Source organism: Gasterosteus aculeatus, chromosome 10, assembly GCF_964276395.1.
Source record: "Gasterosteus aculeatus chromosome 10, fGasAcu3.hap1.1, whole genome shotgun sequence".
Taxonomy (NCBI): Eukaryota; Metazoa; Chordata; class Actinopteri; order Perciformes; family Gasterosteidae; genus Gasterosteus; species Gasterosteus aculeatus.
The window spans coordinates 6,083,902-6,098,505 of NC_135697.1; the positions used below are offsets into that span (position 1 = coordinate 6,083,902).

General features: G+C 44.1%; 2 protein-coding genes and 1 long non-coding RNA gene across 7 annotated transcripts; 1 reads left to right on the plus strand and 2 right to left on the minus strand.

Moving 5' to 3' along the window:
• Positions 1–178: 178 nt before the first annotated feature.
• Positions 179–8,370, minus strand: ppp1r36 (protein phosphatase 1 regulatory subunit 36). Of its 2 annotated transcripts, none has more exons than XM_040188500.2 (11): positions 8,129–8,370; positions 7,848–7,912; positions 6,930–7,013; positions 6,640–6,776; positions 5,745–5,814; positions 5,534–5,632; positions 5,192–5,332; positions 4,366–4,408; positions 3,482–3,711; positions 1,186–1,386; positions 179–721 (listed from the first exon to the last, which is right to left on the minus strand). In XM_040188500.2, the coding sequence occupies exons 1-11, from the start codon at positions 8,156–8,158 to the stop codon at positions 577–579; spliced, it is 1,245 nt and encodes a 414-aa protein (XP_040044434.2). In that variant the 5' UTR covers positions 8,159–8,370; the 3' UTR covers positions 179–576. The 2 variants fall into 2 exon arrangements, with proteins under 2 accessions (XP_040044434.2, XP_077937480.1); XM_078081354.1 differs by having other exon boundaries at positions 6,640–6,794; positions 8,129–8,287.
• LOC144383544 (uncharacterized) lies at positions 7,633–7,921 on the plus strand. Its single transcript, XR_013450983.1, has 2 exons — positions 7,633–7,768; positions 7,807–7,921. It is a non-coding gene; the product is annotated as an uncharacterized LOC144383544 (long non-coding RNA).
• A 115-nt stretch (positions 8,371–8,485) lies between the features above and the next one.
• LOC120826327 (putative thiopurine S-methyltransferase) lies at positions 8,486–13,195 on the minus strand. Of its 4 annotated transcripts, none has more exons than XM_040188504.2 (9): positions 13,056–13,195; positions 12,382–12,504; positions 12,203–12,295; positions 11,966–12,098; positions 11,583–11,635; positions 11,229–11,303; positions 11,017–11,102; positions 10,897–10,941; positions 8,486–8,728 (listed from the first exon to the last, which is right to left on the minus strand). In XM_040188504.2, the coding sequence occupies exons 2-9, from the start codon at positions 12,477–12,479 to the stop codon at positions 8,610–8,612; spliced, it is 702 nt and encodes a 233-aa protein (XP_040044438.2). In that variant the 5' UTR covers positions 12,480–12,504; positions 13,056–13,195; the 3' UTR covers positions 8,486–8,609. The 4 variants fall into 4 exon arrangements, with proteins under 4 accessions (XP_040044438.2, XP_040044435.2, XP_040044436.2 ...); XM_040188501.2 differs by having other exon boundaries at positions 12,382–12,579; positions 13,056–13,168; XM_040188502.2 differs by having other exon boundaries at positions 12,382–12,579; positions 12,975–13,141.
• Between the last annotated feature and the right edge of the window lie 1,409 nt (positions 13,196–14,604).

The following is a 14,604-nucleotide window of genomic DNA, read 5'->3' on the forward strand; positions in this document are numbered from 1 at the left end:
AAAAGGCGCCCACTGATTGGGACAACGGGAATACTGTAGAACTTGATTTACCACCTACATCATATACAATGTGAATTATTCACGCAACGTGCTGGACTTAGTTTTCTTTTGTGAATATAATATATATTTTGTATGTACATGCATATTCAGACTCCATAGAAAGTGCAGACCTTGAAAGTTGTTGTGAATTTCATTACATTTTATTCAACAGCCACACCAGCCGGCAAATAATAAGAAACAGATCCTATGGCAACTATGGTGTGTTTGTGTGTGCGATGACGCATCGCATCGTCTGAAAATGAGCCAGATGTGCGGCAACCGGAAAGAAAACTCTGACTCCCTGAGTCTTTCTATCGGTCTGTCCCCCTGTGGGCCGTGTTGGGGAAGGCATTGGGAAGACTACTGAGCCCATGCGACGTCCAGGTCGTTCCAATGAAAAAACAGTTGCAGACTCTCACACGTACTGGCTGTGTCTCAGTCGCTAGGCTGCATCCTTGTGGCCTGCAGCCTTCAGGCCCTGTGGTTTGTGTGTGTGTGTCGTATCTCCACTTGGGGTCCCACGAAGGCCCGGTCACCTCAGACGTGGATGCCGGCATGATCGCTGTGCTTAATGTCGCCGTCTGGTTCGTGGTCGTCACCGTCCACCCACTTGTCCTGCTCTCCAGAGGGTAACAGGGTGCTGCGGCTGAACGGTCCAAAAGGTTTACCGAGAATCCCAACGCTGATTTTAAAGAGAAGGACAGACAACACAAGTCAGTTTTTCTATGTCATCTTGGCAAGAAAACAATAACATTGAATCATTCTTCTCAGATTTAAAATCTGATTGCATGCACCGTCACATGTGAAATCTGAGATTTCCCAAAGACACATATTAGAGAGGAGGGGAGATTATTACGGCTCTCATCAACTCCCGACTGTATGTATGTATATGATAAAATAGTCAGGCGCCTCGTGATGTGAGAACCCACTTGAGAACAATAGCTTATCAGTAGTGTGCTTGTGTGAGGTTTTCTAGACCCATAGTGGTCACAAATCCCTTTATATCTCTGACCTCATTGCACATGTAGCAGTAACTGGTATTTGGGGTATAGGAGTGGCAAAGCAAATACGTTATATGCTGGATCAAAACAAAAAGGCATCTTTCTGAGTTTTACACGTGACGTGTTCTGCAGTGTTTTACACCACCTGACACTGGCAAGCAGCTGGTGGAGCTCCTCCGTCAGTGCCTTGGTGTCGCGGCGCTCGGGCTGCAGTGGGTTCTGCTTCCCGGCCCGGCCGCCGTCGAACAGATGGGGCGACCTTTCTTTGGGCGACGGCAGCAGAGATACCATCAGTGGGGATCGCTGAGTGACTGTCCCGCTGAGGGCTGGACGCCTCTGGGACGTTCTGGGGGGAAAAGTCACATTAAGGAGCAGGAGCCAAAAGTCAGCCAGTCCTCTTCTATACCGCCTATCCTCAGAGGGCAGCCTCATCTGGCTATGAGGCGACAGCGCTAACCAGCACACCACGTGCCGCCCACGAGGGACGACATGAAGAGGAAGAGATTGAAACAACGTTCAAATATATACTGTAGGGAACACACAGGGCAACAAGTGTAGAGCCTTAATAACCTGATAAACTTTGATTGTACGTCTTTCACACCATTCCTTAAATCCAAATGCAACTATACAGATCAAATCTAAAATAGTATATTGTCTCGTGGGTTTTTTATATTATTTGTTCGGCGTGTGCAGGACAGCTGGAGGCGGCGCTGGCGCTTCTCCGATGATAATGCCTCAGGAGGAGAGAAAGTTTCCTGCCTCGTTTGGTCCTGACAGCAGGAAACGAGCACTGGGCCTCTGACAGACCCACACAACTGCCAATCATATGTCGGACACAGAAATGGAACGTGAAACGGGCTGACAGGCAGTTCCTCCTATCGGACAAAGCTAGGAATCCGTCTACAGCCATCATCGTGTTCCAGTTAGAGGAGTAATATGACGTCCGTCAAACGACTTTACTGCCAGACCAAATGTTTAACTAGGTTCAGAGTGGTTATTGGTGGTTAGCCAATAGATGATAATCATGTATTATTATTATAATATAATATATTTCTATAATATTTCTATTCTAAATTTGGATGCGTTGATTGCTGAGAAGAGTAAAATTGCCGGCCTGAAAACCAAAACGAACTGAACGAGTTCCCAGAGTTGAATTAAAAAGTCTAAGTTTCTCTTTGCAGAATAAAATCCTATTCTGCTTATTGTTTACAAATGTGTCCAAAGCTCCGTTGGTGAGCTTTCGCTTTGCCATGATAAGCTGAATAACAACTGGTGCAACAGATGTGCATTGTTGGTGACATGGGATTCATCTGTGAGGTAAACCCCTCTACAAAATGTTAGATACTATCGGAGTTGAGCATTTGCTTCCATCTGTAAGGTCAAAAACCCTGTTGAGGATGCCTAAGGCAGCAATTTCATTAGATGGTTTCAGATAGTCTGTGTGGAAATGATCTGGTTGTGTTGCATCGTCTGTGCAGGTGGCTGTTCTCGGTAGATCTTGCGTGGTGAAGTAGCCGGACGTGGAGATCCTTGGCTGGCACATTTATGGGGGCTGTTGGATGTACTGCCAAAATCTCAGAAAGGACACTAGAGCCTGATTATGGCAGTGAGAATAGCCTTCAGCGGGCCCTTTTCACAGCAGCCATTTTTACATGTCATAGTCGGGCGAGCACGGGTGCGATAGATCAACTGAATAAATAGTCCCAGTGTGTCACAGGCATTCTAGTGAGCCGCTATGCACAATACCAAGCGCCTGCCCCCTAAATGGAACAGAGCCATAATTGATGTAATCAATTAAACCTATGTTTACCGTGTAATGACATGTCAAAAGAACTGCTGTGAAAAGGCCCGGGTCGGGGGCAAAAGCTCTTGTGGACATCTCTGCAGTGAGCATTCCAATGGCTAGAACCTTCAAAACCTGAGACATCTGTGGCTTTGTGTTCTGTGATAACGTGCACGTCTCAGAGTGGCCCGTTATTGGGACCAGACCAGTGTTACAATCACACGGTTTAATCAGCATCTTTTTAAAATAACAGCTCAGTTGGATGGATTTTCTTGGCAAGAAGAGATACTCATTAACATGGATTAGAACAGATATGGGAAAACAATGAGAGGAACAAGCCTTTTGTGAGCTGAGAAAGTCTTGGACCTTACATCTCAACTCCTTTCAAACTATAGAGAAGGAGAGAGCAAAGAGGGGATTGCTCCGTTCCTTTTATATATGTGAGATAGGAGAGTTGCTGCTGGCAGAGAGATTATTACCTGACTCCACAGTTACTCCCAGCTCTCCATAGCTTGGCTCAGTTTATTTTGTTTTTCAGGTCTGGTTCTGTGCTCTAATCAGAAATGTTTTCGGAAGCAGCAGGCTGCTGTTATCAATAGGACAAAAAAGAATCCAAACACACTGTATTTGTATTCTCTCTCTCTCGTCTTTGACACACCTGTGGTTGAATGTGCTTTTACATCCCGCTTCCTTGGGCTCAGCTACACCGGCTGTCACGGTACCATTGACAGCAGTGAAGGTCGTTCTCGATTCCCCATCACTCCCCGTCCTCGCCGCTATGTTAATGGTGTCAGAGTACAAAAGACGCCCAACCTCCTCTTGGATGTCCTTCAGGTCTCTCCTGCCAAACGTCACCCAGGCCACGTAACAGAAGAAGCTGTACAAGCACTAGGAACACAGGGTGAGGGGACAAAAAGAGTGAAGAGTGTCACCTGGGGTAAATCACTCATTTCCTTTGTTAGACATTGATCCTTCTTGTTTAAGGATCCATTGAATGAACACAAACAACGTGCTTTCTTTCTCGCGGACACTTATTCTTCACTGTTTGCAAAACGGCTTTTTTGGTCCTCCAAATAAAGTCATTCAGAGCAGGCAATAACTTGCTGCGGTGAGAAGGACATTCATCTCCCTCCCCACACACCTGGCTAAATACTGCAGAGAGCCTGTCAAAGCAAAGCACCTGTGTTGAGTCAACATCTCCTCCCACTAAACATTTCATTAAGGCCACCAGGCGTAAGCGGCGCTCAATGTCGTTCTGTTCTGCTCGCTGCCGTCTGCATTCAGATGGTGAACCGCCGTTCACTCGGCCAGCTGGAGGTTTAGGATTATGTCTGTGCAGATGAAGCAACAGTTTCAGATGTCTAAACATGCTGATTTTGCAAAGTAAGTAAGTAAGTAAGTCACTTTAGGTGAGCTACGAGTCCGATTTGTCCAATTATTTAAATATGAGGGGATTGGTCAGGGGACTAGTTGAAGCATCCCTTTTGCATTTGAAGAGATTGGTACCCTTGTAGCACATTGTAGGATTCTTATTGCACCTACCGCATGCAGAAGCCATTCTGTGCTGTCTGACGACATCCGGCCCCTAGGAAAACCCACCAGAGTTTAGTATGTTGGGACAAACTGTGATTGGTTGACAGCATGATCATGTGAGCAGATGTTTGCCTGTTCTTTGCTTGCCTGTATTCATATATATATTTCAACAGGACATTTTTATTTACAACTAAATGTTTTTATTTTTTTAATAAAACATGCCAACGCTTCTAAGATGTCTCATAACATAATGAACATATGAAGAAATCATAAAAACAATTACATGTCATAAAAACATCCAATAAACCTCTAAACGAATTAAATAATGCAGGTTTAGACCGTGTTTGCTCTTTATTTCAAAATGTGCAGAGGATGTCATATGTACAGACATCAAAGGTTACTTTATTTTCTGATATTCAGAGAATTAGTACAGAAGCAAACAACTTTTTGTTACGTAACAATATAGTCGTTATTTCTACCTGAGCAAAGAATGAAGTAACTATGTCTGTTTGTAATTCAAGCTTCTGCTTGCTTTGTTGGCATAGTGTGGCCTTGTTGTGCAAGGTAGTGATCCCCAATGGTTAGCTCACTGCACTCAGTATAGTTTGTAGTTTATGGTGTCTTTGTGATGGCATTCAGAAGATCCTCAATGACCACACTACAAAACATATTGGTCATAAAGACTCATAAACCTAATCCAGGTAATATGAATCCTCATCGTATTTGTGACTTCCAGCATGAATGCAATCTCCATCCTGGTGAATATACAGTCACAATAGTACAGAAGGAATAGTACCTTCTGTCCACCTCCTGTTGAAACTAAACAAATACTCACTGGTGATATGTGTGTTGATGCTGCTCTATCTCTAGGTCCATGATGAGGCTGAAGTAGCAGACAGCCAGCTTCTTTTGTGCTATCTCCTTTTTGGCCAACGCCTGTGCAATCATCTTCTGATCTGGGATGATGTCTACAATACTAGTTCAGTTAGGAAGGGGGACATGGTGTAGAAATACAGGACAGGAAAAGAAACGATATAAAAGAAAAAGGACACAGGCATTGGTGGACAAAGAAAGGGGAAGAAAACGTATATAGTAACTGTGACAACAATAACACCACTACATTATGATGGCAATACATACGACAATAGACAAGGCTCTCCATTCTTTGCATACTTACGCCATGAAATAATTGGGTGCGTTCTCCAGGGACTTGTGTTCAAAAAAACAACACAGGTAGAGAAGGAGGGCAGTCAAGACCTCGTCAAGCCCTTTACTCCTGGACACATACAAGTCATTAGTGTGAGATGCGTTGCTTAAGTATCATATTATACCATGTACAGCATTTGAAACTGCGTGCTTGTATAAAATCCTGTTTTTGTGTTCCCTACTTCAATACAGCCAAGAAGCGGACTGGAATGGGAAGCGTGTGATTCTCCTGTAGCAAACCGACAGCCGCCTCTATAACACAGAGAGCTTTGTCAGGACAGGGTCAAAGGTCATCTAGCGCGCACACACAGGGTCAGGGCTCAACACAAACCTTTAAGAGTGGTAGACAGCCTAGATGCCAGGCATTAGTTTTTGGTTACCCAAACTAAAAATATGGTTGCAATATGGTCATATTTTCAGAAATTAAGATTTCATGCTGAAGATCTGCTTAATAATTGAAATGTGACGTGTATAAATCTCATGTGCATGAGGAACATTCTGTGCGGTATAATTTTCTCAGCTCTTCCTCAAGTCTTGACAAATTGCCCTTTTGTCCATGTCCATGATTCTTTGTCAGTTAAATTGCTTTGCACACTTGTTTGTGGTGTCGACGGGTTTGTTGAACTTTTCACCCCAGAGTCAAACAACACCTTCCCCACGCCTAGAACACAGGACCGTGCACACGCAAGTAACCGCGTCAACACACACGCCACGCTGTTTGTCTGGTTCCAGTTTCTTAACATGTCTCATTTTTTAAAATATATTTCTTTTAGGAGCATGTTTGCTGTGTGTGTTCCCTAGTTTAAAAAAGTGGTTGCCATCCAATTTCTGAATGGTCGCCAGTGGCAACCGGTCGTGCCCTGTAGCACATAGAAATGTGAATCTTTAGCGAAAGGCTAGTTGTGATTTGATTGTATTTGTATTTATTTTGGAAAAGCAATCACTACTTTTTAGCATATTTTTATCATTTGCTTTTCCAAAAAACCTTGATCTTTCTGGGGGGGGCCAACACTCTAACGGGAGACCGAGTAGAGTAGCTGAGTCTTATTCTTGTGAGTTAAAGAGTTTGACACTTGCGTTTAACATCATCCGTAGTGATGCGGTCCCCCTGCCTCCTCATCACCGAGGACCTGTAAGCATGAAGATGAGCGTGGCTCAGGCCCTTTGTAATGTTTTGGCGCCCTCTGTGGTTCAACGTGTAGATCTCAGCCAACCTGTGGAGCAAGCACACACTGCATAAAAGAAGCATGTTTCAGTGTGCAGGTCAGTGAATGAGAGGCGCAAAACATTGTGCGTAATTATTCTGACTTTTAGGTCATAAACACAAGAATAATGAGATATTTAAAGAGTTGCAAAAGCTTTCCTACCATTCTGATCGCAGCTGAAGAGCTTTGATATCAACATTGGTTTGGCTCCTTTTTACCAGAACTCCCTCCCTTGTTGGATTAAAACTAAAACAGAGGGAATATGCAAGATATTCCCCGCAAAACAGTTCATCATGCACTGATCATTGGTAATTAACCTTTTCACATGTTGTATCCTCAAAATGTATATATCATTTTATGATACAAATCTATAAGGTTATTCTCTCATAAGTATTTCATCATACTGGACTGAAGCAGCTCCAGACTTACTTTGTCTTTTACAGAAGGGTGTGAAACATTTCATGGCTAAAACAATGTGTGCGTGTATATTTTCTGATTTAAGGAGTAATACAAGCCGTTGACTTGCATTTGTTAGCTAAATTTAAATGTAGTTTTCAACCATGCATTACCGATGTTCACATCTCTATGCTGGACACGTATGCAGATCAACACATGTGATGTCACCTGTTGATTTAAACATAACTATAACTAAAGAAAACTACCCTTAAGGAATCCACTGGTGGAGGTTTCACGGTGGTGTCTCCCCACTGAAACGTGAACGAGCTATATATTTTATTCATGTTTTTGTTGTTTGATGAAATAATAAAGTTCTACTCACAAAATGTCAAAAAAGTACAAAATGTCATTTTTTAAAGTTGTATTATAAATGTTTGCATGCATGTCTGCTTATGACAAGGTAAATACAGTTAAATTACCCCAAAACTTCCAGTTTATTCCCGTGGAAAGTTTCCAACTTTGAATATTCACGGAATTTTGCAACCCTGGTTATGACCCCCGGGAGGGGGTGTGTCCTCTTGGCGAGGTGTCATGGATGCTAACAGGTGCCGCGGATGCTAATGCTAACAGTAGCCGCTAACAGGTGCGTCGTGCTAGCAGGTGATTCGACGCGGCTGCGCTCACCGGACGAACTGCAGAGTTCCGGTGTCCTCCGCCCACAGCCAGCGGCCGGAAGGCGCGGCGCTCACCTACGAGTTAAAGTCAGACCTCTTACGATACATGTGCCACTTACACTTCCATTATTACACCGGCCAGCTACAGCGGAATTGCTACACAAACACCGGTAGTCGGTTGCCATTTGGGCGACTGACGTCAGGCAACAGCTGGGGGTAGTTACTCGGTAAACTGGTTAAGAACATTTTGGGGGGGTTCTGTCGGACGTCAAGTCCGTTCTTGCAACTTACGTGTGTGGGCTCCTCGGGGTTCTCTGCCATGTCAAGAGACTGACGTTAGCTTACCGGTTAGCTGATGCTCCTTAAAGGTTGCTAATGTTGGGTCTCGTATCTAGGCAACAGTCAATGGGGACGCGGCTGCAAACCATGACATGGAGGGGGGGGGGGGGGGGGGGGGTTGTACGGAAACCACAATATATCCTTATCGTATCGTATGTTTTCGGTTTTGGACCTTCCAGCAGTCAGTCTCACAGGCAGCAGTTCTAGTCTATATAAAATATATACAGGAATAAGAAGGCAATGTCCGCAGCATCCACAACGTATTAACAGATCTTAGCGATCTGATGAAAAGACATGAGCTTAAAACAGTTTTTGGAAGTTCTCTGGTTATTTTATTTCCATGCACCTTGTATGAAGGGCACCGTGTAAAAAGGGCCAGTGTTTGCAATAACACTGCCCATGATCTGCTTTTCTAAACTGCCCAAGTTGGTTTTTAAATGCTCTTGGGAGTGATGAGGTGTAGATTTTCAGTCAGGGAGTCCAGGCCCCAGGCTCGATATCTTTCGGTCATGGCATCAGCCGACTGCAGCAGTTCCAAATCACAGCTCTTCCCTGAGGAAAGGAAACAAGTTCATTTCAGCCTCCGCATGCAACCACCTGCAACTTTCTAGTCCCGTTTACATGGTTGGTTTATATAGGTTGCGTATGAATTGTCCTTTCTGATGAAAAAAAGGTTTCTAACCGAGTGAAATGACCTGGTAGGTTGTCTTAATGCATGGGAAACAATGGCCCTTCCTTTAACAAAAGGAAATAAGACAATTGCAATCAAAATTATTCAACCCCCATTGCACATTAGGTTTATTGGCAGAATATACAATTTCTCAGCTGTTTGCAATAAACAAATTACACAAGAATTTTTAAAGTAGTTTAATGAAACTAATATTACAAAGGTTTTATCCAAATTCAAAACGGTACTTTTAATGACTTTAATGAATTTACTGCAGTCTCAAAATGATTCAACCCCTTCATGACAAGCATCTTCAGTACTTAGAGCACCCTTTTGCCGTTATGACCTGCCGTGATGCATAGCCAGACACCAGCTTCTGACAGCGTTCCTGAGGAGTCTGAGCCCGTTCCTCACAGGCAATGGCCTCCAGTTCAGTAATATTCTTTGGTGTGCGTTTTGCAACCGCCTTCTTCAAATCCCCCCAGAGATTTTTGATGGGGTTCAAGTCAGGCGACTGTGACGGCCACTCTAGAATCTTCCATTGCTTCTTCTGAAACCAAGTCTTGGTGGACTTTGAGGTACGCTTGGGATCATTGTCCCGTTGGAAGGTCCAATGACGCCCAAGTTTCAGCTTCATCACAGACGGCATGCCGTTTTTTCCTAAGATTTCCTGATATTTGACTGAATCCATCGTGCCCTCCACACGCTGCAGGTTTCCAGTGCCGGCGGCACCAAAGCATCACTGAGCCACCGCCATGCTTCACTGTAGGCAGGGTGTTCTTCTTCCTCCAGACATACCGCTGATCCATAGGCCCGAATAGTTTGTTTTGTCTCATCGCTCCACAGAACAGAATTCCAAAACTTCGGTGGCTTATTCATATGGTTTTCAGCATATTGGAGGAGACTTTTCTTGTGCTTTTGGGTCAGTAGTGGTGTGCGTCTTGGAGTCCAGACATGGAACCCGTCAGTGTTTAGTATGCGCCTTACTGTGCAAAGTGAAACCTCAGTGCCTGTTGCCACCAAGTCTTGCTGCAGGTGTTTTGCAGCCACTCGAGGGTTTTTGACCACTTGCCTCCTCAGGAATCTGGTGGCAGCCGCTGATAGCTTCCTCTTTCTGCCACGTCCAGGTAGTGTAGCCACTGTTCCTTCATCTTTGAACTTGCAAACTATGCTTCCAACTGTATTTCTAGGGACATTCAGTGCTTCTGCATCCTTTTCCTTGTTTGTGCAAGGCAATGATCTCTTCTCTGAACTTTTTGGACAATTTTTGACTTAAGCATATTTCTAATATGCGAACAAATCCCGAGCCAGACCAGGTATTTATGTGTTCTATCTCAAGCACACCTGAACTAATTAGTAACCTTGATTAGTTGCACCAGGTGTGCTTGATACAGGAAGTTGAATCATTTCAACGGGTGCTCTAAGTACTGAAGATGCTGGTCACGAAGGGGTTGAATCATTGAGACTGCAGTAAATTCATTAAAAATAGCATTTTGTGTTGAATTTGGATAAAACCTTTGTAATATTAGTTTCATTAAACTACTTAAACAATTCTTGTGTAATTTGTTTATTGCAAACAGATGAGAAATTGTGTATTTTGCCAATAAACCTAATGTGCAATGGGGGGGTTGAATAATTTTGATTGCAACTGTATTCGCCACAATACCTTGCGGCAGCAACATTTGAAATAAAGCACCATTCGGCCGTTCACAAGAACAAACTATAATGATGACAAACGCAGATCCAACTGGAAACCGTCACCATGACTTGGAAATGCTTAGAAGTTGACAGCACAGTAGGTTTGGACGGTGTGACACTTCTGTGGTTTAACTTAAATTCTACTGTAACTCCAACCATTTTAAAGTCAATCGTTTAACGTGGTTGTCTACATAACCGAAGACCGTAAGAAAACACAGATGAAGTATGAGGATCTTTTTCTGTAGTCCCTCTTTGTTAACATCATCTTACGGTCCTTTTTGGACTATTTTACCACAGCTCCAGTTTCATGGTGGCACAGGGACACTCAGCCATCAATGTTCTTAGAGACACTCACCAAACAGGCTGGCCAGCTGCTCGTCAGGCACGAAAAAGGGCGGCCCTGAAAAGGCAAATACGGTCACAAAAAGGTATTTAACTAAAGGTTTTTTCCTTCGTTTTAAATAATGACAGTCACCTGAATACAACGCAGCGTTGTACAGCAAAGTGTCCAGAAGGTATCTGCAATCTTTAGCCATAAGAGAAATGATGAGATCAGCATACCTGTGGTGTTGTGAGAGGATGGAGAATATGTACGTTTATTTCAGAGGTTTTAACTTTAGAAATATGACGCCACATCAACTACATCAGCATCACATCTCCATAGAGGGTTACTCAAAGTCGTCTTACGTTTCTCGGTCTCTTGGGTTGATGGCCACTAGAGATCCTCTGTCCCAAATTGCCCCAAACTGTCCGCCAATGGAGCTGTGAGAAGGAAAGAGCTTGTGTAAAACGCTTACCTTTGCAAAGCAATATTTTTCCCCACATGGTCATTGCGGGGTAAACACAGGAGCAATGGATTACATTCATCATGGCCCGGTTTCATTTAGATGGGTCAGGGTACTTGGATTGTGGAAGCTGGCTGACTAAATACAATGGGATCATGAATATCATCTCGTCGGTGTTCTTCCTGCTATGGCATGCTGGCAAAGGGGCCTACTCAACATCCTTCAAAAAGACGATGAAGACAAATTGTTTACCGACCTGGAGAATTTGAAGAGGTCACATTGATACAAGGAGATATTTCTTTCGGAGCTCTGTGGAAGAAAGACAATGTGGATTAACATTTGGGTCCTGAATACAACACGTCTTTCAAGGTACTGTTGCAGATGTGGATCCCACACTACCATTTTACACTTTGTCACAGCATTCCATAGTTTGAATTATTTAAATCATTTGCTTTATCTTGTGTGCTTTCATTCTTGTCAGTGTTCCTTTACTAATAAGTGGTTATACGGCTTTACAAACTTATTTCCCATAACATAGTCAGTTCGACAAAATAATAAATAAAGACCTGTTGTGCCGGATTAGGTCGTACAGACAAAGGACCGGTGTCCTCACCTTTACAGAGCTGTGTGAGCTCGTACCTTGTAAACCTTTGCTGCAGGTATGGCAGGGACAGGCTCCTCGCTGTAGGTCAAGTTGTTCTCTGCAAAGAACTGTTTTATTGCCTTTTCAGAAATCTCCACTCCAACCACCGAGTGGCCCATGTCTGCTAGCCTGGGATTCACGAGTAGAAGGAATTATGAATAGCAGAAATGCTCACAGACAATACGAACAGCAAATGTGATTTTCCTTATTGGATACAGTATGCGTCTTCATACCACTTCATATCGACAGCTTTCCCACAGAGAGGAAAGAAGAAGCGAACTCCTGTCCGCCCCGAAACAACTTTATCGATGTTCTTCTCCAGCATCCTGTCAAAACAAAACACAACGGCTATTCACAACAAAACACCAACAAGGTGTTTTCACTAGTTACGGCCACTTCTGAACTTCTTTACTTGTGTACGTGAGGCTGGTGGAAACCTATTCGGCCCTCCTGCCAGCGTTCCTCCCAGTCGCCGAGGGCCATGACCTGATCTGCCTGCGGCGCCAGCATGCTGGTTGTGTTCGGCTGACCCCAACTACAGGAGGACAGCGGAGAGGCGTCAAGCAACGGAGAGCTCAGCATTCACAGGTGTGAAGACAGTCACGTGTTCCTGCACGTAGACACATACGAACCAGCTGCAGGTGAAATGCATGACGGGGAAGAAGCTTTTAACATGCTCCCAGGGTTACAAAAACAGTTTTGGGATCAGAGCAGATGAGTGTGAGGTTAAAGCTCAGAGAGTAATCAGCGCCCTGTAGTGTGCAAACACTTTGCGGAGGATCCAGATGCGTCTAGTCAGGATAACTGCTACAAGAGAAACCGGTGCATTGGTCACGCGAGTTAAACTCGGACCACAATAAGAAATACCTAATCATTTTGCGTGAAACAAATACACACTAACGTGAACTAAATAAAGGAGTTCACTGCTATGATCTGATGAAATGACTCGCGTGTGTCACGAGCAGAATTCACCACGTCAGTTACACGCAACAATGTCACGCTTACCCGACGGAGCGGCCAGAATACTTTTAAAAGAAGACCTGAATTCAGCATGGTTGTCGGTTCAAACTAAGAGTTTAACATTACCTTTGACCAAAATGAAGACGGGTAATGTTTGACGAGCAACACACCGCGACAGCGTCCTTTATGCAACACACGGTTTATGTGATGAGTGTGCATTTTGTGCCCTGGGTGAGGTCTGTCAGGTGGTTTGCGTCGCATTGCTGATGAGGTTTGATAACTGTGGAGAAAGTAGCTGCACGAGCAGGAAGGTTGTGCCTTACAGACTAAACCCGGGGAAGGACACACGTGTATTTCTGGGTTTACTTCTGGTTTGGGAGGAGCCTGATGCTGAACTAGTATCTCATATTTCTTATGAACAATATCATCAGACTTAAGAACATCAACACTCTTAAATGTTTTACCCCCAACGGTTATTGTGCATCAAACATCCCAGTATGATTTAATGAAAAACATTAAAGTTATATTTAACATTTACACATTTTACATCTTATTTCTTCACCCTCAAATGAAGTCAAGAAGTAGGTGTACATCAACATCATGTGCAGGTGTCTTGACTTCTTGACTTCATTGACGAAGGTGAAATCAGCCACAAAGGCGAATGTCACCATCAACTGAGCAGTAAACAGCAAAAACAACTCAAGGGAAGAGGTGTATATGTTTGTGTTGAAACAGAAATCAGAAAAACGGAATCAGGAAACATTTATTGTCATAATATGTCCGACATACAAGGAATTAGACTTGGCGATTGGACAACAGTGCAAGAGGGATTAAATAAAATATAATGCTATTGGTTAGTAATATAAGGATATGGGTTAGTTTAAAAATAAAGGAATAAAAGTTAAAAGTTAAAAATATAAAAAAATGTAAAATAAAGTCCACCAGGGAACAGAAAGTGACGTGTGCAGTATGGAAGAAAGTGACCGGTGGGACGTCAGAGTCAATCAGTGGGGGGCCGGGCTCTGTTCATGAGCCCGACTGCGGATGGGAAGAAACTGTTGGTGTGGCAGGAGGTCTTAGTCCTGATGGACCTCAGGCTCCTGCCAGATGGAAGGGGCTCAAACAGGTTTTGTCCGGGTTGAGAGTGGTCGGCTACAATCCTTTTAGCTCGCTTCAGAGACCTGGAAGCGAACAAGTCCTGGAGAGACGGCAGATTGCAGCCGATCACCCTCTCTGCAGAGCGGATGGTACGCTACGCGTACCAGACGGTGATGGAGGAGCAGAGGATGGACTCCATGATGGCCGTGTAGAAGTGGACCATCATCGTCTTTGGCAGGTTGAATTTCTTCAGCTTCCTCAGGAAGAACAACCTCTGCTGAGGCTTCTTGGTGATGGAGCTGATTTTCAGCTCCCACTTGAGGTCCTGGGTGATGATGGAACCCACGAAAACGGAAGGAATCCACAGTGGTGACGGGGGGAGTCACCTAGGGTGATGGAGGAGGGTGGGACTGGGGCAGGCGTGAGCCCCTGGGCTGAGGGAGGGCACCTTAAGGCTCGACTGAAGTTTGCTGCTGATCACATGGACAAAGATAAGACCTGGAGCAAAGTTCTGTGGTCCGACGAAACAAAAATCGACCTGTTTGGCCACAACGCGCAAGAATATGTTTGGAGGAGA